At 37.1% G+C, this 25986-nt stretch overlaps 2 protein-coding genes across 9 annotated transcripts in view; one reads left to right on the top strand and one right to left on the bottom strand.

Moving 5' to 3' along the window:
- The window catches only part of KLHL28 (kelch like family member 28), a 28002-nt gene extending 24621 nt beyond the window's left edge, over positions 1 to 3381 (bottom strand). For 2 of the 5 annotated variants that reach the window (XM_076004059.1, XM_076004060.1), the window contains exon 1: positions 3243 to 3381. The gene's annotated coding sequence lies outside the window, so the exon portion shown is untranslated. Of the gene's footprint in view, positions 1 to 3111 lie in introns of all 5 variants that reach the window. The other 3 variants (XM_076004058.1, XM_012782787.3, XM_012782790.3) reach the window with 2 other exon arrangements.
- Positions 3382 to 3454: 73 nt separating this feature from the next.
- TOGARAM1 (TOG array regulator of axonemal microtubules 1) overlaps positions 3455 to 25986 on the top strand; it is an 82972-nt gene continuing 60440 nt past the window's right edge. For 3 of the 4 annotated variants that reach the window (XM_012782783.2, XM_012782782.2, XM_012782785.2), the window contains exons 1-2: positions 3455 to 5866; positions 24737 to 24893. In XM_012782783.2, coding sequence (XP_012638237.2) covers positions 3821 to 5866; positions 24737 to 24893 — 2203 coding nt within the window. In that variant the 5' untranslated portion in view covers positions 3455 to 3820. The remainder of the gene's footprint in view (positions 5867 to 24736; positions 24894 to 25986) is intronic. The other variant, XM_012782786.3, reaches the window with a different exon arrangement.

The raw sequence follows: 25986 nt of genomic DNA, 5'->3' as shown, positions 1-25986 counted from the left end.
CAAAATTATAGTTTTGAGTGAGGACAGAAATGTGCAATGGCTTTGGAACATAAACCTAAGTAGAGGAAAACAAGAAAATCTATTTAATCCTATATATAAAAATAAATGTATAATTTCTTAACCTTATTAACATATTGATTCAAACAAGAAATTAAAAAGGTTTATAATAGAAGCCACAAAAGGATAGATTAAAATATATATAATCAAATAATATATCAAAGATATGAATAATGGGAAAATTTAACTTTATCCTATAGTTTCAATGCTCTCTCCCACCAAAACTTTCCCAAACCTCTAAGCAAATACCTAAATTGACTAACTTTTACTTTCTTCCTCTGTCCACTCTCCAGTGGAAACACTCATAAAATGTGCCATAAGACACAAGTAGATGTAACCTAAAAAAATTATTGTGAGGATTATAAAGTACCTATCACAGAGTATGGCACTTAGCAAACACTCAATAAATGATATTATTATAATTATTTGTTAATCTCAACAGCCTTTCATTTGTATAGCATTTTTTCACAATAACTTCTTGAACTATGCAAAATTCCTAATAGCTTACAGAATTCACACTGATTTCCAATATTCCTGGATGTCTGTAAAATTTGAATATGAACACAGAAAAATTATAGTGATTCATGCAACAAATTAATATATTATGACTGAGGAAATAAAAGATGTTTTTAGGGAGGTTCAGCTAAAAAAATTAACATATGTATCACACACATTCCTATAATCCATTAATTTAACTAAACTCTTAAAATTATTGAAATTTTTAACTTGTTTTACCTGAATTTGCAATTTTCAATGTATCCTTAAGTACTTCCTTTCAACTTTCTGATTTGTACTATTAATAATACACCCAATAGTGTATCCCACTATTTTGGAATTTGATTAAAAATTTCTATCCTATTTATATCTATGATTAAATATAAAAGGCTTTTCTAGTTAATAAACAGAGGATCATTAGAATTCAAAAGTAAATTTTTTGTTTTTTTGAGACAGAATCTCATTGTGTTGCCCGGGCTAGAGTGCTGTGGCATCAGCCTAGCTCACAGCAACCTCAAACGACTGGGCTCAAGTGATCCTTCTGCCTTAGCCTCCCGAGTAGCTGGGACTACAGGGTATGATCCACCATGCCCGGCTAATTTTTTCTATATATATTTTTAGTTGTCCAGCTAATTTCTCTCTATTTTATTTTATCAGAGACAGGGTCTTGCTCAGGCTGGTCTCGAACTCCTGAGCTCAAACGATCTGCCCACCTCAGCCTCCCAGAGTGTTAGGATTACAGGGGTGAGCCACCATGCCTGGCCCAAAAGTAAATTTTTTTTAAAAAAATCTGCTTTATAGGCCAGGAGGGGTATCTATAATTCTAGCACCACACCTATAATCCTAGCACTTTGGGAGGCTGAGGTGTGAGGATTGCTTGAGGCCAGGAGTTTGAGGTTGCAGTGAACTATGATGATGCCACTGCAATCCAGCCTGGGCAAAAAAGTGAGAGCCCATTTCAAAAACAAACAAACACAAACCCTGCTTTATAATAAATAAACAGACGACATTTATGTTCCACAAAATAACCCTAAAAGATAATTAGTAATGTAAGTGATGCCAATGAAGTCCCATTTCCTAAATATCCACCATGTAAACTAATGCATCTTCCAAGTACTCACCAAGGAGACAAAAAGTAACAGACATACAATTGTGTGCATCATTCTCTTGTTTAGTTTAGTCTGAATTTGGGTTCCTCAAGTCTGAGCATGCAACAGTAAAAGTATATATTTGAGCTTCTTAGGTTGGACATAGCAGAACCACACACTCTTTCTCACTGACAACTGCTACAATCATCATCGTTAACCTGCCTCTACAATGAAACATTCTAGCCAAACCAAATTTAGGTAGATTCATTTAAACACCAAAATGACTAATTAACATCAAAGTAACAACTCAGAATTTAAACCAAAACACAGGATGCATGTTTACACAGCTTTATTTACATGAATACTTTAGTCCCCAAAGAAAAAAGCCTTTGATATTCAAACTGTGCTTTAAGGCAAAGTCCAGAAATTATTTTTGAACTTGCATCAGCCATGAACATTATTTATAAAGTGGTTTGGCATATATGGCTGGATTATTCCTAGACTTTAAAAAGTATTTAAGAAACCCACCTAATGGGTACAATCAACACTATCCTGGTGATGGGCACATTTATACACACACACACACACACACTCAAGTCATGTATCAAAAGCAGTTGTACCCCCTTAATATTTTGAAATATATAAATAAATAAAAAGTATTTAAAAGACATCCCATCTGGTACACAGCAGGGTAGGAATCCTTGCATTTGAAGTGTATGAATTTGGGACTTCAAATTATAACTCAAATTTTTATCACTGGGTCATTCAAAAATAACTATATTATTCCTTCAAAAAAATCTTTCTTCCACATGCCAATGCATTTAGCCTCACACTAGAACTCCAGCTCTTCAGCTGTGTACACTCAAGTTTCATTTATGAGAAGGAGAAAATGCCCACCAAATTCTCAGCCTAAAACAAAGAAATGTCTATTATCACCTCTAAATCCATAGGGCAGAATTCTCTTAGGACCGTGATGCCAAGAACTACCACCGCAACTGAAACCGTCTTTGCAATCTCTGTTTCCAGGAGACTTGAAAGGCTGCAGAGACGCATGAGGATCCTGCCGGGAGCTTGGGGCGGCGGAGAGAGGGGGTGGGGCGAAGGGGTGAGTCCCACAGAGGAACCGCATTAGAAAGACTTTGAGAACATATAAGGGAGAGGCAGTTAGCTACAGGGACAAGTAGACTTATCTTCAGATTATGTACGTTTTAAAGAGAATTCAAAGTGACGGGAGTAAGGAAAAGTGACAGAAAACCATTAACGCTCCACAGCCTGCGGGTTAAGAGAAGTAGAAAAGGGGGAGAAGGGGGAGGAGAACGGGGAGGGTAAGGGCCCCAAAGACCAGGAACTGAAAAAGAGTACCCGATCTATGATTTTGGCCTTGGTATGGATCTTCTGTTTCAGCATAAGCAGAAGGAAAGGACCATACTTATTCAGGACTGGGGAAAAACACGTTTAAAAGGTAACAAACCCTGCAGAAGAAGATGTCGCCTCTTCCCACCTGCTCCGTTCATTCCTTTACCTCTCATTCTAGAACCAGCAGCATTCGGGAAAAAACTCTGCCAAAGCCTGCATCACTGGAGTACAGAAAAAGGAAAATACCTGAGTCCCAGGAATCACTCCAGCAGAGACAGGAGGAGGAGCTGTGGACAACTGGAGACTGGGCAGGATCCTCACTAGCTCTGGTCAAACCCCAACTCTCTCGGGTGGGGCGGGGAACTTCCGCCCGGAGCGTGGAAAGCGTCACTTCCGCCTAGTGTCTTGACACCGCCTCTCCTTCTGCGCTCTAGCTACGTTCTCAGCGTTCTGACTTCCTCTTCCAGCCGACTTTTGTTTAGCCTTACCATTTGACGTGGACTACATGACCCAACATTCACTACGGCAGGTTTATTTCCGGGTCAAGAGGTCCGCGCTGGGAACATCACCATGGAAGCGATCGGTTTGGTCACGTGGTGCCCCTGGTTACGCCCGGTGGCTGCTGTGGGGGTCTGAGGCTCAGACGGGGGCCATTTTGCGTAACTCTGCCTCCGGGAGTCGGGGGCGGCCTGGCAGCTGGGTGAAGCTGGTCTTTTTCCTCTTCTGCAGCGTAGGGCTTGGAGAGGAACTGGAAGACTGGGCTCCATCGAGCCCTTTGGAGACGGCAATGGTTCCTTCCAACCACCACCACCTGACGACCCTCCATGGCGGCTGCGCCCTCCGCGCTGCTTCTGCTGCCACCCCTTCGAGCCCTCTGTGTTTATCGCCTCCAGAGCCGCAGTCTTCCTTCCGCCCCAGAGACTGATGATAGTCAAGTTGGGGACACTATGAGAGGAGAAAAAAACTACTACTGCCGTGGAGCTGCGGGAGACCACGGTTCCTGCCCCCCTACACCTTCGCCTCTGTCCTCGGCCCTCTTGATGCCGGCGGAGGCAGCGTCAAGTAGCTGGTCTGGGTCTGGGGGCGCTTTGTCAGGGGGAGATGAAGAGGAGACTCGGCTCCTTCAGCTCCTCCGGACGGCTCCGGATCCTTCCGAGGCCTTCCAGGCTTTGCAGGCTGCTTTGCCGCGGCGGGGCGGTCGACTTGGCTTCCAACGACGCAAGGAAGCATTGTATCGGGCGCTGGGCCGAGTGCTTGTGGAAGGAGGTAGTGATGAGAAGCGACTCTGCTTGCAACTTCTCTCGGACGTTCTCCGGGGTCAGGGGGAGGCAGGCCAGCTGGAAGAGGCCTTTAGCTTAGCTCTTCTGCCTCAACTGGTAACCTCCTTACGAGAAGAGAATCCAGCCCTGCGGAAAGATGCGCTGCAGATCCTGCACGTATGTCTGAAACGTAGTTCTGGACAGGTGTTGAGAACGCTTATACAGCAAGGACTGGAAAGTAACGATGCCCGGCTTAGAGCTTCCACAGCACTGCTCCTCCCTATCTTGCTTACTCCTGAGGATTTGTTGCTTGGCCTGGATCTCACCGAGGTGGTAATATCCCTAGCCCGAAAGCTTGTTGATCAGGACGTAGAAGAAGAATCTGAGACAGCTTTCTCTGCACTTCAACAAATTGGGGAGCGACTTGGCCAAGACAGGTTTCAATCCTATATCTCTCGCCTGCCCTCTGCCCTGAGGAGACACTACAATCGCCGCCTGGAGTCCCAGTTTGAAAGTCAGGTTCCATATTATTTGGAACTTGAAGCTTCTGGATTTCCTGAAGATCCCCTTCCCTGTGCGGTGACTTTTTCCAACAGCAATCTTAAATTTGGGATTATTCCCCAGGAGCTTCATTCAAGACTGTTGGATCAGGAAGACTATAAGAACCGGACTCAGGCTGTTGAAGAACTAAAGCAGGTGCTGGGAAAATTTAACCCTAGTTCTACCCCTCATTCTAGTCTTGTTGGTTTCATTAGCTTGCTATATAATTTGTTAGATGATTCTAACTTCAAAGTGGTCCATGGCACACTTCAGGTCCTGCATTTACTGGTTATTCGCCTTGGAGAGCAGGTACAGCCATTCTTGGGACCCGTTATAGCAGCTTCTGTCAAAGTTCTGGCAGACAACAAGTTGGTAATCAAACAAGAGTACATGAAAATCTTCCTCAAGCTAATGAAGGAAGTAGGTCCTCAACAGGTGCTTTGTTTACTCCTGGAACATCTCAAACATAAGCATTCTAGAGTGAGAGAAGAGGTGGTGAACATTTGCATTTGCTCCCTGCTGACCTATCCCAGTGAGGATTTTGACTTATCCAAACTGTCTTTTGATCTTGCCCCAGCTCTTGTAGATAGCAAACGCAGGGTACGACAAGCTGCTTTAGAAGCTTTTGCTGTGTTGGCATCATCAATGGGCTCAGGTAAAACCAGCATTCTTTTCAAAGCTGTGGATACTGTTGAACTACAAGATAATGGAGATGGAGTGATGAATGCTGTACAGGCCAGATTGGCTAGGAAAACCCTACCAAGGCTAACAGAACAGGGATTTGTGGAATATGCAATACTCATGCCATCTTCTGCCCAGAGTAGGTCAAACCATTTGGCACATGGAGCAGATACAGATTGGCTGTTGGCTGGGAACAGAACTCAGAGTGCACACTGTCACTGTGGAGACCACACAAGGGATAGCATGCAGATTTATGGCTCTTACAGTCCAACTATCTGTACCCGAAGGGTATTAAGTGCAGGAAAAAGAAAAAATAAATTACCATGGGAAAATGAGCAGCTTGGAATCGTGGGAGAAAGCCAGCCCTCCAATTCCAAAGATATGGAGCAGGTATGCCTCTCTAATTTACTTGACTTGAAATTGAAGCATTTAAAATAAAAATATTTCTGTGATGATTTAAGGGTGAGGCTGCATGATGGTTGTTATGCTTTGTTTCCAGTCAATTTGAATGCTGATGTGGTATTCATTATAATAGTACAGGTCACATAGGACCATTTAATAGGCTTCTTGCTGAATGTATTTGATTAAGTTTGAGGCACATTGTGAGACAGATAATATCTGTATTTTGGTTTTAGTTTGTCACTTTGGAATGTTAGTTCATACAACAAATGCTGAATTGTCTCCTCAGTGCCAGATAAAGAGCTAAGTTCTGAGAATACAGTTCCACACAGTATAAGGAAAAGGTCAGACCTATGAACTGGCAATTAACAAATTTGTTAAGTGCTAAATAGAAATATAAACAGAGTCATTGGGAATACTGAAGATAAGAAAAATAATTCCATTAGAAAAGTCAAAAAAGCATTCAAAGAAGATGGGACATTAGAACTGAGACTTTTCCGTTAATGCTTTTATTCTAAAAATTCTGAATCTACAGGTGATTTAAGAGTACATGAGTGCCCATATACTTCATTTGTGTTTACCCAGTGGTTAACTTCTTGTGGGTATTTGCTCTAAATTTGCTGAACCATTTCAAAGTAAATTGCAGATATCGTGACACTTCATTCCTAAATATCTTGGCATATATATTCTAAGAATAACGTTCTCCTTTATAACCATAATATCATTATTATACCTCAGAATATTAGTAGTAATTCAGTAATATATAACAGACAGCCTATATTTAAATTTCTCCAGTTGTCCCCAAGATGTGTTTTATATTTTTTGTTTTACCTTTATCATCCAGGATCTAGTGATAGCTAATGCCTCTCTCTCTTTTTCTTCTTCTTTTGACACAGTCTTGCTCTATTGCCCAGACTAGAGTGCTGTGGCGTTAGCCTGGGCTCAAGCAATCCTACTGCCTCAGCCTCCTGAGTAGCGCCTCCCGAGTAGCTGGGACTACAGGGATGCGCCACCATGCCTGGCTAATTTTTTCTATATATATTAGTTGGCCAATTAATTTCTTTCTTTTTATAGTAGAGTTGGGGGTCTCCCTCTTTTTTTTTTTTTTTTTTTTTTGAGACAGAGTCTCGCTTTGTTGCCTAGGCTAGAGTGAGTGCCGTGGCGTCAGCCTAGCTCACAGCAACCTCAATCTCCTGGGCTCAAGCGATCCTTCTGCCTCAGCCTCCCGGGTAGCTGGGACTACAGGCATGCGCCACCACGCCCGGCTAATTTTATTTTATATATATTAGTTGGCCAATTAATTTCTTTCTATTTATAGTAGAGACGGGGTCTCACTCTTGCTCAGGCTGGTTTCAAACTCCTGACCTCGAGCAATCCGCCTCAGCCTCCCAGAGAGCTAGGATTACAGGCGTGAGCCACCGCGCCCGGCCTGGTCTCCCTCTTGCTCAGGTTGGTCTTGAACTCCTGACCTTGAGCAATCCGCCTGCCTCAGCCTCCCAGAGTGCTAGGATTACAGGCGTGAGCCACTGCGACCGGCCTGACATTGACCTTTTAAAAAAGAGTTTGGGGTAGTTGTTTTGCACAGTGTTTCACATTTTAAATTTATCTGATTGTTTCCTTGATTACATTTTAGATAAACATTTTTAACAAAAGTATTACATAAGAGATAGGTATATATTACATAGGAGATGTGTAATGTGAACTTAACAGTATGTCACATCATTGGGCACGTAATATCAAGTTGTCCCACATTATTAGTGATGCTTGATTTTATCTATTGGTTAAGATGGTGATGGCCAGGTCTCTCCATTGTGAAGATGTATTTTCCACTTTATAATTAGCATATATGATCTGTAGGATGATATTTTCAGACCTCATGAATACCCTAACAACCTTTCACCCACTATTTTTAATGTCCACTGATGATCTTTACCTGTATCATTTATTGCACTGGGAGCTACAAAAAGGGTTATTTTTAAAGAAATTCTAATATTCTTCTATATTTCCTGGAATTGTTTTTTCTTCTATGTACAATATTAATAATTAAGTGCATCTTAATGTTTAAATACTAAAAATATTTTAGTGTTTTTGATGCTAATATTGTCCCAGATTTGACCAGTGGCTGGCTCCAGTGTCCTTTTGACATCACTCTTTAGTTTTTGAGTACTTTCTTAACTTAAAACATAGCATGATGCCCAAGCTTAGCTTGTATTCTTTTTGCTCCAGACCTAGAACATCCATTTTTTGAAAGTTTTGGTACTGCTTTTTTACTGGAGATTGGTATTTAAAAACCAAAGTCTGGGTATAGATTTGCTCATTGCTGTTTATTCCCATTGTGGATTAGCCCTTTCAGTGGACAGAACCAGAAAGTACCAGGATTTTTTTTTTGGTTTTTTATTTTAATGAGTTCATACTAATTCCTCCAATTAAAATCCAGCATTACAGGATTCTTCCTCATCTTCCTTTATTCCATATTTGAATCTCCTTTTTCTCAAAATAAAACCCTGGTTCCCAGCATTGATCATATTTATTCATATGTAGTATCCTACAATAAACACAAAAAATTACTAGGCCAATAACACAACCAAATACATACTAAAGTTCAAGATATATTTATAGTTTTTTGTATTTAGAATTATTCAGAGTTTTATATTTAAACTTTTCTTAATTTTTTTATCTGAGTGATTATTATTCGGACAGTGTGATGACGAATAAATAGAAGTTTGCTAAGTGTGGATGGGTCCCAGTGAATTTCAGGCTGAAGGAATAGCATGTTCAGAAACACTTAGCAAATTAATAAGAGAATGGAAGTTTTTGCCCAGTTGATACAAGGGGTCTAGTGGGAAATAGCAGATGATGATATTGATATGTAGGTAGGAGTAAAGTATGCAGATCATATTTTGCAAATAATGAGTTTGGACTCTTTGTAATAGACCTGAAGCGGATGGAGGTAAACTAAGTGTTCTTTGTGGTTCCTTTTAATTCCAAAATTTGTAGATTTTTTGTTACTAATTTTCAGATTTATATAATCTGGTTATATGGTTATTCTCATGTATTGTAAACCTTACCTGGCAGTAAATGATTTTCTGTAAGCATTGATCTTGTGGCTTGCTATGCATTATGCATAAGATATCAGTGTATACTTATTAAGAAGATTCTGGTTCTGGCTAAAACAACAAGAACTTGAAAATAAGTGCATTTCTGAAAAGCTAGCATAGACATATTTTGCTTTTGAAAGATACTGTGGTAAAATTAAAACTTAACCCAGAAATCGAGTTACAATTACTTGCTTAGAAATGATCTATAGAGAAGCTACATTGGAAACTATCTTAATGGAGGACAGGAGGTGAATATTTTCATATTTTTATGTGTGTAGTTTTTTAAAAAATATATATGCATATATATTTTTTAATTAATAAACTTTATTTTTTAGACCAGTTTTAGATTCAGAGCAAAATTGAAGAGAAAATTACAGAAAGTTCCTGTTGACACACATGAATAACCTGTTCCATTACATCCAATACTACAGAGGTTGTAATCAGTGAACCCACATTAACATATCATAATCACCTGAAGACCATAGTTTACATTAAGGTTCACTCCTGCACATTCTATGGGGTTCTGGCAAATGTATCTATGTCTTGTATCCATGATTGTAGTATCATACAGAATAATTTCACTGTCCTAAAAATCCTCTGTGCTCTGCATATTCATCCTTCCCTCCTACACCCTATCCCCGCCCCCTAACAACCACTGATCTTTTTTCTTTCCCCATAGTTTTGCCTTTTCCAGAATGTCTTATAGTTGGAATCATACCAGTATGTAGTCTTTTCAGATTAGCTTCTTTCATTTAGTAATACACATTTAAGTTTTCTTAATGTCTTTTCATGGCTTGATAGTTCATTTCTTTTTATTTAATAATACTAAATAATATTTTGCTGTCTGGATGTACCACAGTTTATTTATCCATTTACCTACTGAAGGACATTTTGGTTGCTTTCAAATTTTGACAATTATGAATAAAGCTACTGTAAACATCTGTGTGCATTTTTTTGTGTGAAACTAAATTTTCACTTAATTTGGGTAAATACCAAGGAGTGTGATTGCAGGATCATATGTTAACAGTATGTTTAGTCTTGTAAGAAATTGCCAAATTGGGGCCGGGCATGGTGGCTCACGCCTGTAATCCTAGCACGGGCTGATGACTCAAGGTCAGGAGTTTGAAACCAGCCTGAGCAAGAGCGAGACCCCGTCTCTACTAAAAATAGAAAGAAATTAATTGACCAACTAAAAATATATATATATAGAAAAAATTAGCCGGGCGTGGTGGCGCACGCCTGTAGTCCCAGCTACTTGGGAGGCTGAGACAAAAGGATTGCTTGAGCCCAGGAGTTTGAGGTTGCTGTGAGCTAGGCTGACGCCATGGCACTCTAGCCTGGGCAACACAGTGAGACTCTGTCTCAAAAAAAGAAAAAAAAAAAAAAGAAATTGCCAAATTGTATTCCAAGGTGCCTGTATCATATTGTATTCCCACCAGCAATAAATGAAAGTTCCTCTTGTTCCACATCCTCATTAGTGTGAGGATTGTTTTATTTGTGTTGTCAGTGTGTAGTGCTGTCTCGTTGTTTAAGTTTACAATTCCCTAATGACAAATGATGAACATATTTTCATATGCTAACTTGCCATCTGTATATTTTCTTTGATGAATTATCTGTTAGGGTCTTTTGCCCATTTTTTAATCAGGTTTTTTTTGTTGTAGTTGGGTTTTAAGAGTTCTTTGTATATTTTGCGTAGCAGTCCTTTATCAGATGTATCTTTTAAAAATATTTTCTTCCAGTCTTTGTCTTGTCTTTACATTCACTTGACATTGACTTTCTCAGAGCAGAAGTGTTTAAATTTTAATGAAGTTTAGTTTATCAGTTCTTTCTTTCATGGATGGTATCTTTGGTATGATATCACCATGCTCAAGGTCATCTAGGTTTTCTTCTACGTTATCTTCCAGGCATTTTATAGTTTTGCATTTTATATTTAGTTCTATGATTCATCTGGAGTTAATTTTTATTTAGGGTATAAGGTCTATGTCTAGATTAATTTTTTTACATGAGGATGTCCAGTTGTTCTAGTACTGTTTGTTGAAAATACAGCCTTTGCTCCGTTGTATTGCCTTTGCTCATTTGTCAAAGATCAGCTAACTGTATTCATTTGGGCCTCTTTCTGGGCTCTCTGTTCTGTTCCATTATTTCATTTGTCTATTTTTACCCATACCACATTGTCTTGATTACTGTAGCTTTATAGTAAATCTTGTAGTTCTGTAGTGTCAGTCCTCCAACTTTGTTCTTTCTTTCATTCAATATTGAGTTCACTCTTCTGAGTCTTTTGCCTTTCTATATAAACTTTAGAATCAGTTTGAAAATGTCCACAAAATAACTTGCTTGGCTTTTGGTTGGTATAACATTGAATCTATACATCAAGTTGGGAAGAATTGACATCTTGACAATATTAACAGTTCATATCCAAGAATATAAATAAATTATCTTCATTTATTTAGCTCTTTGATGTATTTTACCAGAGTTCTGTACTTTTTCTCATATAGATCTTGTATATAGTTCTTAAACTTATACCTTTGTATACCATTCTTGTGTATATTAATGTAAATGGTAGTGTGTTTTTTTATTTCAAATTCTACTTGTTCATGGCTGTCTTATAGGAAAGCAATTGACTTTTTTTTCTCATAGAGACAGGGTCTCGCTGTTGCCTGGCTGGTCTTGAACTCCTGGCCTCTAGTGATCTTCCCTTTCAGCTTCCCAAAGTGCTAGGATTGCAGCCGTGAGCCACCATGCATGGTTGACTTTTGTACATTAACTGTGTGTTCTGCAAGCTTGCTATAATCACTTATTAGTTCCAGGAGCTTTGTTTTGTCAATTCTTTTGGACTTCCTCATAGACAATCATATCATCTGTGAATAAAGACAATTTTATTTTTTCCTTATTGCATTAGTTCAGACTGACAGTATGATGTTGAGAAGCCGTAGTAAGAGGGGACATCCTTGCCTTGCTCCTTATCTTAGTGTGAAAGTTTCAAGTTTCTCACAATTAAGTATGATGTAAAGTGTAGGTTTTTTTGTTTTTTGTTTTTTGTTTTTTTTTTAAGACAGAGTCTCACTTTATTGCCCAGGCTAGAGTGAGTGCCGTGGCGTCAGTCTAGCTCACAGCAACCTCAAACTCCTGGCTCAAGCAATCCTCCTGCCTCAGCCTCCCAAGTAGCTGGGACTACAGGCATTCGCCACCATGCCCGGCTAATTTTTTGTATATATATATTAGTTGGCCAATTAATTTCTTTCTATTTATAGTAGAGACGGGGTCTCGCTCTTGCTCAGGCTGGTTTCGAACTCCTGACCTCGAGCAATCCTCCCGCCTCGGCCTCCCAGAGAGCTAGGATTGCAGGCGTGAGCCACCGCGCCCGGCCTAAAGTGTAGGTTTTATGGTAGATGTTCTTTATCGAGTTGAAAAAATCCTCCTCTATTCCTAGTTTGCTGAGAGTTTTCATGTATGGTGTCAGACTTTGTCAGATGCTTTTTCTGCATCTATTAATATAATCACAATTTTTTTTCTTCTTTAGCCTGATAATGTGATGCATTACATTAGTTGACTTTCAAATGTTGAACCAGGTCTGCATACCTGGGATAAATAAATCCCACTTGGTCATAGTGTAGTGGTCCTTTTATACATTGTTGGATTCAGTTTACTAATATTTTGCTCAATATGTTTGTATCTTTGTTCATGGGAGATATTGGTCTGTAGTTTTCTTACAATGTCTTTGTTGGTTTTAGTATTAGAGTAATGCTGGCCTCATAGAATGAATCAGGAAGTATTCCCTCTACTTCTATCTTCTGAAAGAGACTGTAGAATATTGGTATGATTTCTTAAATGATTAGTAGAATTCACCGGTAAACCCATCTGAGTCTTGTGCTTTCTGTTTTTGAAGGTTATTAATTATTTATTCAGTTTCTTTAGAGATATAGGCCTAATCAGATTATCTGTATCTTCCTGTGTGAGTTTTGGCAGATTGTGTCTTTCAAGGAATTGGTCCACTTCATCTAGGTTACCCAATTTATGAGCATAGAGTTGTTAAATAATATTTCTTTATTCTTTTAATGTCCATGTGATATTCTGTCTTTCATTTCTGATGTTAGTAATGTGTCCTCTCTTTTTCTTAGTTGACTTGACCAGAAGCTTATCAATTGTATTGATCTTTTAAAAAAACCAACTTTTGGTTTTGTTGATTTTCTCAGATTTCCTGTGTAACTGAAATTGCATGAGTTGCATTCATTTCTGTGCTAATTTTTATTATTTTTTTCTCCTTACTTTGGATTTAATTTGCTCTTCTTTTTCTAGTTTACTAAGGTGTAAGTTTAGATGTTTGATTTTAGGTCCATCTTGTTTTCTAATATATAACTAAATGCATCATAGACCCATGACTGGACTTAGGAAGCCTTAAAAGGAAGAAGTCAAATGGGGGAAAATATGAATTTTTTGTAAAGGATGATAGACTAATCTAGTTGAATTTGGAGACTACTGTTCAAGGGACATGAAAAGAATTGCAAATGTAGATTCTGAAAGTTGTATTCTGAGAAGTAAATACTGACACTGTGAGAATGGGTGGGTTCTCCAATGGCATACAGAGCAAGAGCAGAGAGCTTAGGACCAAATCTTGCTATGCAGCCCTATTTAGGGAATAGCTGTAGGAGATACAATCAACTCAGGCAAAGAGAAAGCATGTCTAAGGGTTGGAAGAGAACCAAGAAAGAACAAGGTTTAGAAGCTAAGTGGAGGAAGGAGTGGTCAGACTATTACATGCAGGACAGAGCTTGAAGAGAATGAAAACTGAAAAGCATCACTTGTTCTTATGTGTTATATCCTACTACTTATATAATATATATATATATATATATATATATATTTTTTTTTTTTTTTTTTTTTTTTTTTTTGAGACAGAGTCTCACTGTGTTGCCCAGGCTAGAGTGCCATAGCGTCAGCCTAGCTCACAGCAACCTCAGACTCCTGGGCTCAGGCAATCCTTCTGCCTCAGTCTCCCAAGTAGCTGGGACTACAGACATGTGCCACCATGCCCGGCTAATTTTTTCTATATATTTTTAGTTGTCCAGCTAATTTCTATTTTTAGTAGAGACAGGGGTCTCACTCTTGCTCAGGCTGGTCTTGAACTCCTGACCTTGAGCAATTCACCTGCCTTGGCTTCCCATAGTGCTAGGATTACAGGTGTGAGCCACCCGGCCTGGCCTATAAAATAATTTTTAAGGTACTTTTCTCTTAGTTTTATCTTTCTTAATGTCCTCTTAATTCTTCTGATTGTAAAAAAGTTACATAATACATGCTCATTATAGAAAATTTGGAAACTATAAAACAGCACAAAGGAAAAAATTTAAATTTTCCTCAGTCTCTCTGCTGGAGAGGTCTATAGTCAATATTTTATTGCTTATACTTTGAGTATCATTTCCATTTATGTATACAGCTGTAGATTCTTTTTTCCATGAATGAAAGTATCTCCTTTTTCACTTACTTTATCATGAACATTTTCTTCTTTAATATCAATAATATTAATTATTATATATTAAATAATATATAGTAGAATCTTTAATGATTATTTAGTATTGGCTCATATAATGTCATGGTATGTTAACTGATCTCTTGTGAATATTTAGGCTTTTTCATTATTTTTGTTTCTACCATTTAGTTGATCCTTTTTGTGCTCTGACATATTACAGATTAATAGATTCCTGTGATATTCTAACTTCGTATCACTTTCTCTGTTTTTAAGAGTGTTTTCGGCCGGGTGAGATGGCTCACGCCTGTAATCCTAGCACCCTGGGAGGCCGAGTTGGGCAGATCATTTGAGCTCAGGAATTCTAGACCAGGTTGAGCAAGAGAGAGACCTCCATCTCTACTAAAAATAGAAATTAATTGGCCAACTAAAATATATATATATATAAATTAGCCGGTCATGGTGGCACATGCCTGTAGTCCCAGCTACTCGGGAGGCTGAGGCAGGAGGTTTGCTTGAGCCCAGGAGTTTGAAGTTGCTGTGAGCTAGGCTGATGCCACAGCACTCTAGCCTGGGCAACTTTGTCTCAAAAAAGAAAAAAAAAGAGTGTTTTCATGGGGTAGTAGAGGCAAGTAATCAGCCATCACTAGCTGGCTACCTTATTAGCTTTATTTTTCCTAACAGATTTCTCTGCAATGTAGTAAGAGTCATAGTAGTCAGTAACCTCGACTGGAAAGTAACCAATATACTTGTTTCACATGTATGTAGATTCTAGGTCTGTAGTTTTTTAAAGGTCAAATGATTTGTTTATTGGAAAGTCATGGGGTTTGGAAAAAGAGCAGGTTTATAAGTTTGCAGCTGAGTGTGGTGGCTCACACCTTTAATCATATCACTGTGGGAGAATTGCTTGAGCTCAAGAAAGAGTTCAAGACCAACCTGAGCAAGAGTGAGACCCCATCTCTACTAAAAATAGAAAACTTTAGCTGGGCATAGTGATGCACACCTGTAGTCCCCGCTGCCTGGGAGGCTGAGGCAGGTGGATCATTTGAGCCCAGGAGTTTGAGGTTGCAGTGAGCTATGATGATGCCACACACTCTAGCTGGGGCAACAGAGTGGGATTCTGTCTAAAAACAAACAAACAAGAAAAAAACAAAAAACCCATGAATATAGGGAGATTAGCTTTGAAACAGAAGAAATGCTTTTTCCTCTGAAACTAAAAGAAAAGCAAAAGGAAGATGACATGAAATATAAAAAAATTCTTGAGGTAGCAAGAAAGGGTTTGTTCTTTTTTTCAGTCAAAAGAAAGGAAGGAGTAGCTATAGTGCCATGTTTATCACACTTAATGTGCAGCATATGAATTACCTCAGGATCTTGTTAAAGTACAAATTCTGATTCAGTTTGTTTGGCCTGGAACCTAAGATTACATGTCTAATAAGCTCCTTTGTGTTGCTGCTGATCTGTGAACCACATTTTGAGATAAAGGCTTCTAGATTCTGTTCAATTAAGAAACAGAATGGAAATTAGAGCATCCGGGATTTTAAGAATGTGGGAAAGCATTTGTACTCCCTTAATATTTTGAAATTTTAAAAAAATTAAAATAAAGAATGTGGGAAAGATCTAAAGTAGGTAATATGACAAATTTGATAAGGTATCACAAAAACTGAAATTATGAAATTGTCCTAATGTGTTTGGTAAGGACTTAATTCTAAAACTTGGGATTTTCCTTGGATGTTGGATTATTTCCAGTAAGAAACCTTTAATTTTCTTTTAAAAATACTGGCTGGGCACGGTGGCTCATGCCTGTAATCCTAGCACTCTGGAAGGCCAAGGCGGGAGGATAGCTTGAGGCCAGCAGTTCGAGACCAGCCTGAGCAAGAGTGAGACCCCCATCTCTACAAAAAATAGAAAAAATTAACCAGGCTTTGGTAGGCACCTGTAGTCCCAGCTATTGGGGAACCTGGAACAGGAGGATTGCTGAGCCCAGGAGTTTGAGGTTTGCAGTGAGGTACAGTGACGTCAGTACACTCTACTCAGGGTGACAGAGTAAGACTCTGTCTCAATAAATAAATAAAATGAATAAAAATTTTAAAATATGCTCAGAGTATCTGAATAAGAAATATTTTCATTTTAAAATATGTCAAAATCATGAACAACCCTGCAAACATGTCTATTATCAGTGTAGATGTTGGAGCGTTTTCCATAAGTAGTCATTAATTTTCTTTTTAAAATTTTATTGGAGTGCCTGAAGAATTAAATAAACTTTTATTTTTAATGCTTGTAAAAATAATGAACAATCTGGAAGCCTATCTACTTTCAGTGCAGATGTTGCTTATGTCAAAGCTAAGTAGAATGAGCTGTTGTTAACAGAATTTTTTATAGCAGAAAATTTAGAAGCTATTGTATATAAGTCTTTTGAGGCATTTGTTTAGCTTAGATGAATAGTGGGAAAGCTAATTAAAATTAGGAGAGCACCAAGTATTAATGGGTATTTTATTTTTCATGTAGTAGTTAAATTTAAGAAAGTTGTAAGAGAAAATTGGTTATTCTATTAGCGTATGATTATGAGACCTAAGTATGGACAAATGTTACAATCTTTTTTGAGAATGACGATATTTGAAACAAAGTAAGAAAGTGAGAATATCAAGGTCTTTTTTTAGAAGAAATAAACTTCTTAAAATTATTTAAAACAGGCTAAAGACATGGAAAATACTTTTTAAAAATTTTTTTTTAAGACAGGTTCTCTCTCTGTCACTTGGGCTAGAATGCAGTGGCATCATCACAGCCCACTGCAACCTCAAACTCCTGGGCTCAAGCTATTCTCCTGTCTAGGAGAATATTCCTCCTGAATAGCTGAGACTACAAGTGCATGCAAGGCTAATTTTTGTATTTTTTTGTAGAGAGTGGGTCTCCTCTTGCTCAGACCGGTCTCAAACATCTGGCCTCAAGCAATCCTCCTGCCTCAGCCTCCCAAACTGCTAGGATTATAGGCATGAGCCACTATGCCTGGCCTTGGAAAACACTTTAATATATATAATATTAATTTCTGGAACATGTCATTCACCAAAAAAAAAAATATATATATATATATAATATTAAAAGTATATTGGCCAGACATGGTGGCTGACGCCTGTAATCCTAACACTCTGGGAGGCCGAGGCGGGTGGATTGTTTGAACTCAGGAGCTTGAGACCAGCCTGAGCAGGTCTACTAAAAAATAAAAAGAAATTAGATGGACAACTGAAAATATATATATAAAAAATTAGCCAGGCATGATGGTGCATGCCTATAGTCCCAGCTACTCGGGAGGCTGAGGCAGAAGGATCACTGGAGCCCAGGTATTTGAGGTTGCTGTGAGCTAGGCTGATGCCATGGCACTCTAACCAGGGTAACAGAGTGAGACTCTGTCTCAAAAAAAAAAAAAAAAAGTATATCCATGTTTTTCTGAACTGTTTTCTTCTTTATCATGTCTGTGTGTGTTAATATATCTTTAGATGTATACAAACATGGATATAAATGGTAAAGTTAAAAAATTTTTTAAATAATTAACCTTAAACACATTTAAAATATGAAAAGGCATATATTATATTGATTTTGTCATCTTAAAGCTATAACAGTTCCTTTAGTCAATGGACAAAACATATCTATTATCTTAATGTACATATTTCTATTTCCCTGTAACTTTTTTACCGTGGACAGTGTCAGCTATATATATTACATGCAATCTTACCCAAAGAAACCAACTTTTGTTTCCTCTCAAATGCTGAGAAAACCAAAAGTCATGTAATCCAAAAGCAAACTTTTCATTCTGTCCATGAATATACATTCATATCCTTTTTATAATTATTCAAATGGCAAAAATAAGCATGCATATTTGGATACATCATTTTAACATATCCAACGGCATTTATATATTCTTTAACCTGTTTATTTGTTGGTTATTCTCTAATGTATAAATATAAGACACAAGGATAAATCAGAAAAACATATGTAGGGATCAGTGATTTTCATTTTATCTTAATTAGAAATTATTCAGGATCTAAAGAGTTTTCATTAATTTAATTTTATATTAGTCTAAAATCTTAAAAGTTAACTAAGGATCTGAAATTGCAATATAAGCTTATATATTAAGTATTATAAGATATGTGGCTTTATAAGAATCTCTTTTTATAAAGGTTTTTATCTATGATAAAACTTAATTGAACTCATAATTTTACAATTTTGTATTTTGAAAAGCAGTGATGTTAATGTATACAACCCATGAAACCAATAGAAGACATTTCAGTTAGTTAGGTTTTTCCTGAGGAGATAGGTTGAAGGTTTGCATAAGGAACTCTATCATACTAATATTGTTTTTACATGCTGGTAAAATCTGGACAAAGAGCTGTCTTTAAGTGACTTTAATTTGTCCAAAGAGACATCTTAATTAGGTTGTTATTTGAACTTTTTCTGTACAATTATATACTAGATATTAAAACTTTTAAGTTTAAGAACTACTTTTGTTACTTGTTCTTTAAGCAAGTGACTAAGGACATTATTTAAACTCACAATTAACTTTTGTTTTCCCCTGAATAACAGGTTTTGACAAGAACATTTTTTTTCTTAAAGAGACAATACATTTAAATCTTATTAAGTAAAAGGAAATCTTAAAACCCTTTCAAGTTTTATTTAGTTCAATATGATATAAGCCCTTAATATATTAATGTTATTTATAAGCCAATTGAAATAGAAGCTTGTTCTAATTGTTTTTTCCTGATTTATTAGTACTGCCCATATATAGACAAGTTATATCAATTTATTCAAAAAGTATTTTGTTCATGAAATGGAAAATGTTTATCTTTTGTATAACTTAAAGGATCTAATTATGATAAAGCAGTAGAATGTAAGGTAGAAGCAGGTGCCAGTCTATTAAGAATGTTGATCAGCTAAAGAAACAAAAACATTGGTTTGGACTTTTTAAAATTTGATAAATGCTGCTCTTCCATTTTCCCAGCTAGAAATAAAAGGTGAATTTTACTATGTTATGAAAATCTTTCACTTCAACATAATTTTGTTTGTTTATATTTAATCTGGGAAAATATGGTAAAATTACTTTGTATATAATGTAACTAAAAATATGGGTAAAATGTTTCATGACAGCTTTACTAGAATGTGATGAAATCTAAACTCTACCTTTTTTGATGAAGATAGTTGTAAAAATTACATTTGAATTGCAAGAAAAACATAACTGATTCATGTCAGGCAAAAAGGTGAAAGTGTATTCTTATTTGTAGGATTGTGGTGATCTCTGAGGTGCTGCTTTTAGTGGAATAAACTATAATGTTCTAAAATGAAAAAGAAAGAAGAAGCAAAAACATAGATTCATTAGGTTCCATGAAGAAGCATCATTGAATATGGTAGTTTTAAATGTATTTCCACAAATTCTTTGAGATTTTTCCTTTAAAAGGTTGGAGTCTGTTTCCCCTCTCTTTGAGTGGGACAGGATTTAATGGATCACTTCTAACAAGATAGAAATAACAGTTTGTGACTTCAGAGACTATATCATAAAAAGGGACTGCAACTTCCATCTTGGTTGTTCTCGCTCAGATCACTTGCTCTGAAGGAAGCCAGCTGTCATGTCTTTAGCAGCCCCTGGGAGTCCCAAATGGCAAGAAACAGAGGCCTCCTGACAGTAGCCACATGAGTGAACTTCAGTGATCCTCCAGTCTCAGTCAAGCCTGCAGTTAACAGCAGCCTACCAAACATGTTGATTGCAACCTCAGAGAGACCTGAACCATGCAGCTAAGCCACTTAGCCAGAATCATCCGGATAAGGCTGCTTCCAGATGCCTTATCCACAGAAAAAGAGATAATAAATGTTTCTTGTTTTAACTTACTATGTTTTGGGATAATTCATTACACAGCAATAAATATTAATAACTAATAGATTGAGAGTTGTGATTCCCAGAAATTTGGTGAGACACTTTTTTTTTCAATGTCCATACAATAATGGCATTGAGGTTTTTTGTTTTTAAAGGCTAAACTTGCTTAAGGTTTGGAATTAAATATTGTTTTATTTGGCTTTTTAAACCATTTTTCTAATTGAATTTGTCTAATTTATAGTTAAGTTTCTTCAACACTCTGTAGCACAGTTACTGAGTTATTTAGAGAGATCAAAGAAAGCAGACCATTGAATGATATGAATTTTGTTTTCTTTCATCTTTGGTATAGGAATTCCATTTTTGTAGATATCGACCATTATTGGGTCTATAATAAGTAAACATGAAAAAGCCTTACCTTTTGGATGGAGAAGGAGAATAAAGGAGCCCATTCAAAACAGGAACAAAAAGACCAATAAGGAAGCCAGATTCCAGATTCCTTGTCAGCTGCTACCTGACCAGGATATTGTCATCTAGCAGAAATCACTTAACAGACCATGAAATCAAAACCCAGTTTCACCACTGCTGCCATCTACATGGACACATTGTCCACATACTCAGTCAGAATCAGAACCAGAGCCAGGCTTTGCCAAGAATCTGATTTAGTGCACAAGAGCCATATTGCTCAGTATAAGGGAAGGTTTTCTGGGGATTTACAGGTCCATATCTCAGAAAGGATATACTTTCAGGCCATATATTTAACTCTCATGACCCAGAGAGACAATATGTTATTTAATATTAGTGAAACTTCCAAAAATAAATGTTAACAAGGAATCAGAGACATTTGGTTGATTATTTCATACAGTGTTTTGTTATTTTCCATGCAGTTTGTTTTTCGTGCTAAACAAAGGGTCAGGTAATAGACTGAATCAAGGAGAAATTAGGATTGATAAAAGAGAGAAACAATATTGAGGCTGGACATAGTAAATTTTGTTTGCACATTTTATTTTTTTTGGAGGCAGAGTCTTGCTTTATTGCCCAGGCTAGACTGAGTGTCGTGGCGTCAGCCTAGCTCACAGCATCCTCAAACTCCTGGGCTCAAGCAATCCTACTGCCTCAGCCTCCCAAGTAGCTGGGACTACAGGCATGCGCCACCATGCCCGGCTAATTTTTTCTCTGTATATTATTTGGCCAGTTAATTTCTTTCTATTTATAGTAGAGACGGGGTCTCACTCTTGCTCAGGCTGGTTTTGAACTCCTGACCTGGAGCGATCCACCTGCCTCGGCCTCCCAGAGTGCTAAGATTACAGGCGTGATTGTTTGCACATTTTATGGGCTGGTTATTCTGCCCTGGTATAAGCAGGCTAATGATATAAAAATCATTTTAGTTTTTTTATAAAAGATTTTAGTTCTATAGCATATGTGAGTCTTTCTAAGGCTTGCCAGTCTCCTATCAGCACTGCTTCCTTAAGCCATGTATGTACCATTTCCCTCATTGGAATTTCTTCCTTATCAATATGAAAGAAAAAATTGGAAATAACCCAAGTGTTCCATCATAGAACAATGACACATCTAGTCAATGTAATATTATGCAGTCATTAAAAATAGTTTATCTCCTTAGACCCAGCAATTTCATTTCTAAGATATTTGTTCTACAGAAATACTTACATAATATACAAAGATATGTGCATAACATTATTCACTGCAAGATTGTTTCCAATAGTGAAAAGTTGTGTCAAACAGAATGTCTATCAATAGGAAACTGTAAGTTCAACTTTAACATGGAATACTGGGCAACCATTAAAAAGAATAAGCAGGGTCAGGTGTGGTGGTTCATATCTGTAATTTCAGCACTTTGGGAGGCTGAGGAGGGAGGATTGCTTGAGCTCAGAAGCTCAAGACCAGCTTGGGGAACATAGCAAGATCCCAGTACAAAAAATTTAAAAATTAGGTGCTGGTGTGTTCTTGTAGTCTCAGCTACTGAGGAGGCTGAGGTAGGGAAGATTGCTTGAGCCCAGGAGTTCAAGGCTGCAGTGATCTATGATCATGCCATTGCACTCCACCCTGGGTGGCAGAGTGAGATCCGGTCTCTAAAAAAAAAAAGTACATGTGTCTATGTGTGTGTGTGTGTTTTTTAAAAAATAAGCTGATATGTATATATTAACACAGAAAGATATTGACATATTTACTAGGTGCCAGAATATTGTGATCTATTTTTGTTTTTCAAAAACTTATTTTTTCCTTTTGTTTTTAGAAAAAAGAAAAGAAAAAAAGCTTGTCGAAGAATGTTTGTATGTATACATAGATCTGTTAAAAGTCCTTTTCAATAGTATTCCACTGAGAAGGGAGCCAAAGAAGAATTTGACTTTTAACTTATTTATTTCTATACTGTTTGCAGTTTTTACAATAAGCACTTACTATTTTGTAATTAAAATTTATAGCCGGGCACAGTGCCCTGCACCTGTAGTCCCAGCTACTTGGGAGGCTGAGATGAGAGGATTGCTTAAGGCCAGCCTGGGCAACATAGTGAAATCTCAACTCTAAAAAATAAAAATAAAAAGTTTATAGCACTTATAAGAGGTTTTAGCAACATAAGAAATACCATTTTTTTTTTGTTTTTGGAGACAGGGTCTCACTCTATCACCTGGGCTAGAGTGCAATGGCTCATTACATTCTCAAACTCCTGGGCTCAAGAGATCCTTCTACTTTAGCCTCCCCAGTAGTTGGGACCATAGGCATGCACCACCATGCCTGGCTAATTTTTCTATTTTTTGTAGAGACAGGGTCTTGCTCTTTCTCAGGCTGGTCTCACTCCTGACCTCGAGTGATCTTCTGCCTCCCAAAGTGCTAGCATTACAGGTGTGAGCTACCACGCCTGGCCAGGAAATACTTAGTATATAAAATTTACATATAGTATTATGACTCTTAAAGTGTACATAGGAAAATGATGTGATAGGAACACAGGATGTTTACAGAAGATGACTACAGGTAAAGGGAATAAACACTTTTAATGGCCACCATTAAGGGTCAAGGTTGGAGTTCAGGTAAAACCAGAAGGAACTGGTAAAATGTAAAAGGTACAAAGACTGGAGGTCAAGATAAAGATTAGTATGAGTTTAGTAAAGGGAGGAGTGTAGGTGATTTCTGAGAGAATTAGTCACTTGCTACAAACCGTACTGAAATAGAATTAAAACTATTTTTGAGATTTTTTTTTTGAGACAGAGTCTCACTCTGTTGCCTTGGCATCAGCCTAGCTCACAGCAACCTCAAACTCCTAGGGTCAGGCAGTCCTCCTGCCTCAGCCTCCCAGGTAGCTGGGTCAACAGGCATGTGCCACCACCATACCCAGCTAATTTTTTCTATATATTTTTAGTTGGCCAATTAATTTCTTTCTATTTTTAGTAGAGACAGGGTCTTGCTCTTGCTCAGGCTGGTTTTGAACTACTGACCTTGAGCCATCTGCCCACCTTGGCATCCCAGGGTGCTAGGATTACAGGCGAGAGCCACCGCGCCTGGCCTATATCTTTAATTTTATTGTGCTATTTTGATACTTGACAAAGTTCTTGAAGAAGCATATTGACAAGGCTTATAGGTCACTACATGTGTAGATTTGATTGTGTCTGTAAGTTCCAAATACATATAATTTCTTGTCAAACACCCAATTTTTAAAATGTTTTATGGTCATATTGAATGTGAAGCAATTCAGAACAATTGAGGTCATCATTAGTGAAGAATTCTGAACACTTGAATCATGCTTCCATTTAGTTATTTAACTGGTTATGTATAACTTCAATATTACATCCTGGCATTTTTGTCCCTTTAAAATCATTGAGGTTTATGTATGAGAAAAGACTTGGAAACCATAAAGGTACTAGAGATATATGAAGTATTGTATAGTTGGTTTTAACTAAGAGATCTATCTTAAGAAAATCTTCTAAGGGAACTATAACACAAATTACCACATTATTTACATTTGGGTTACAGAATATAGATAATAAATTTGCTTCAGTAAGAGTAGTAGAGTGGAATGCTTGCTTGTTCCGTGAACTTCAATTAGCATTTATTATCTGATGCTTAAAGATAGCATAGTTTGAGGGGTTATGCTGCTGAGTCCAATGTTCTTTTCTTCATACCAGTTGTCATTGCATCCTTTTTGTCATTTGTATTCTCTCATTCTTAGTTGCCAGATGTATTCTGTAGAATGATACAATACAGAAAAGGGTTGGGATGAAGGTAATAAGAAAGACAAAAGAAAATTAGCATTTCTATCATAGAATGAAAAATACTGTTAATGTACCATACTAAATGCAGATGTTTATTTATATCACTGTATATTTGACAAATTAAAATTGTTTTCTTATAATTATAATTTCATAATTGGATGTTATTTATCATATTTATTACCATCTAGACTTAAAATTTGCTAATTTGTTATTCTGTTCTTATAGTTTTCAACATATGATTTCATCCCATCTCCAAAATTAAAGCCCTCTCAAGGAATGCCAGCCAATGATGATTTATGTTTTAGCAGAAAAAGAGTGTCACGAAATTTATTTCAGAATAGTCGGGATTTTAACCCAGATTCTCTTCCCATATGTGCTGCTGGTAAGTACAGTTACAGGTAATAAACATTGAACTAAATTAAAGATTTTTCTAAACTTCATAGTCTATTCAAGGACTCATAGAACTTGCAATCTAGTAGGCAATTCAGATTCAAGAAACCATTTATTGAAGATCTGATGAAAATTAACACTTTGACATTATTATTTTGTGAGTCCTTGGAAAGATTTCTCATTAAAATTTATTAAATAGTAATATAGGGCAATATTTGCTTAATAAATTACCCAGGTTTATTGAGCATCTTCTATGTGTCAGGTACTTTTCTTAGTACTGGTGATCTCCCTGATAGAGCTTACATTCTAGTTGGGAAGAGGAGTAGACATTAAATAAATGCAACATTAGTAAATTAAATGGTGATAAATGCTATGGAGAAAAATAAAGCAGAGTAGAGTATGAACCAGGGGCTTTTTCAAATAATTTGGTGAAAGAAGGCCATATTTAGACAGGAATATTTGAAGAAAACCACTAAATATTAGGAGAAAAGAACAAATAATTTCAAAAAGTAGGAACAGTCAATGCAGAATGACTATGATGGAAGTATATGGAACATGTCTGAGAAAGATAAAAGAAGCTATTATGTCTGGAATGAAATGAGTAAGGGGAAGAGAAGTAGATAATTAAAGAGATAATAGGAATCCTTATTTATATGGCCTAGTGGACTACTGAATGAACTTCAGCTTTACTCTGAATGAGGGACATTTTGAGGAAAGAAGTGAAATCACTTGCTCATGTTTCCAGGCTCATTTTGCATGTTATGTGTAAAATAGATGAAAGGAGGTCAAGGGCAAAATCAGGGACTGATTAAGATTCTGTCTAGACAATCCTGTCTAGAGTTGATAGAGGCTTTAACCAGGATAGCAGTAAATGTAGTGAGAAGTGATTGGATTCTGATTATGTCAAAGGAAACATTGAAATAATTTGCTGGTAGATTGGGTATAAAATGTGAGAAGGGAGTCAAAAATACTCTAAGGATTTTGGGCCAGAACAATTGGAAAGATATTTAATTGCTTAAGTATTACACAAAGTAAATATTATGGTAGTTCAGAGGACATTGTCATTGGCCATGTTAGTTAGAAAA

The sequence above is a fragment of the Microcebus murinus genome, chromosome 6, assembly GCF_040939455.1.
Source record: "Microcebus murinus isolate Inina chromosome 6, M.murinus_Inina_mat1.0, whole genome shotgun sequence".
In the NCBI taxonomy this organism is placed as follows: Eukaryota; Metazoa; Chordata; class Mammalia; order Primates; family Cheirogaleidae; genus Microcebus; species Microcebus murinus.
This window is presented reverse-complemented; position numbering and strand designations above follow the sequence as displayed.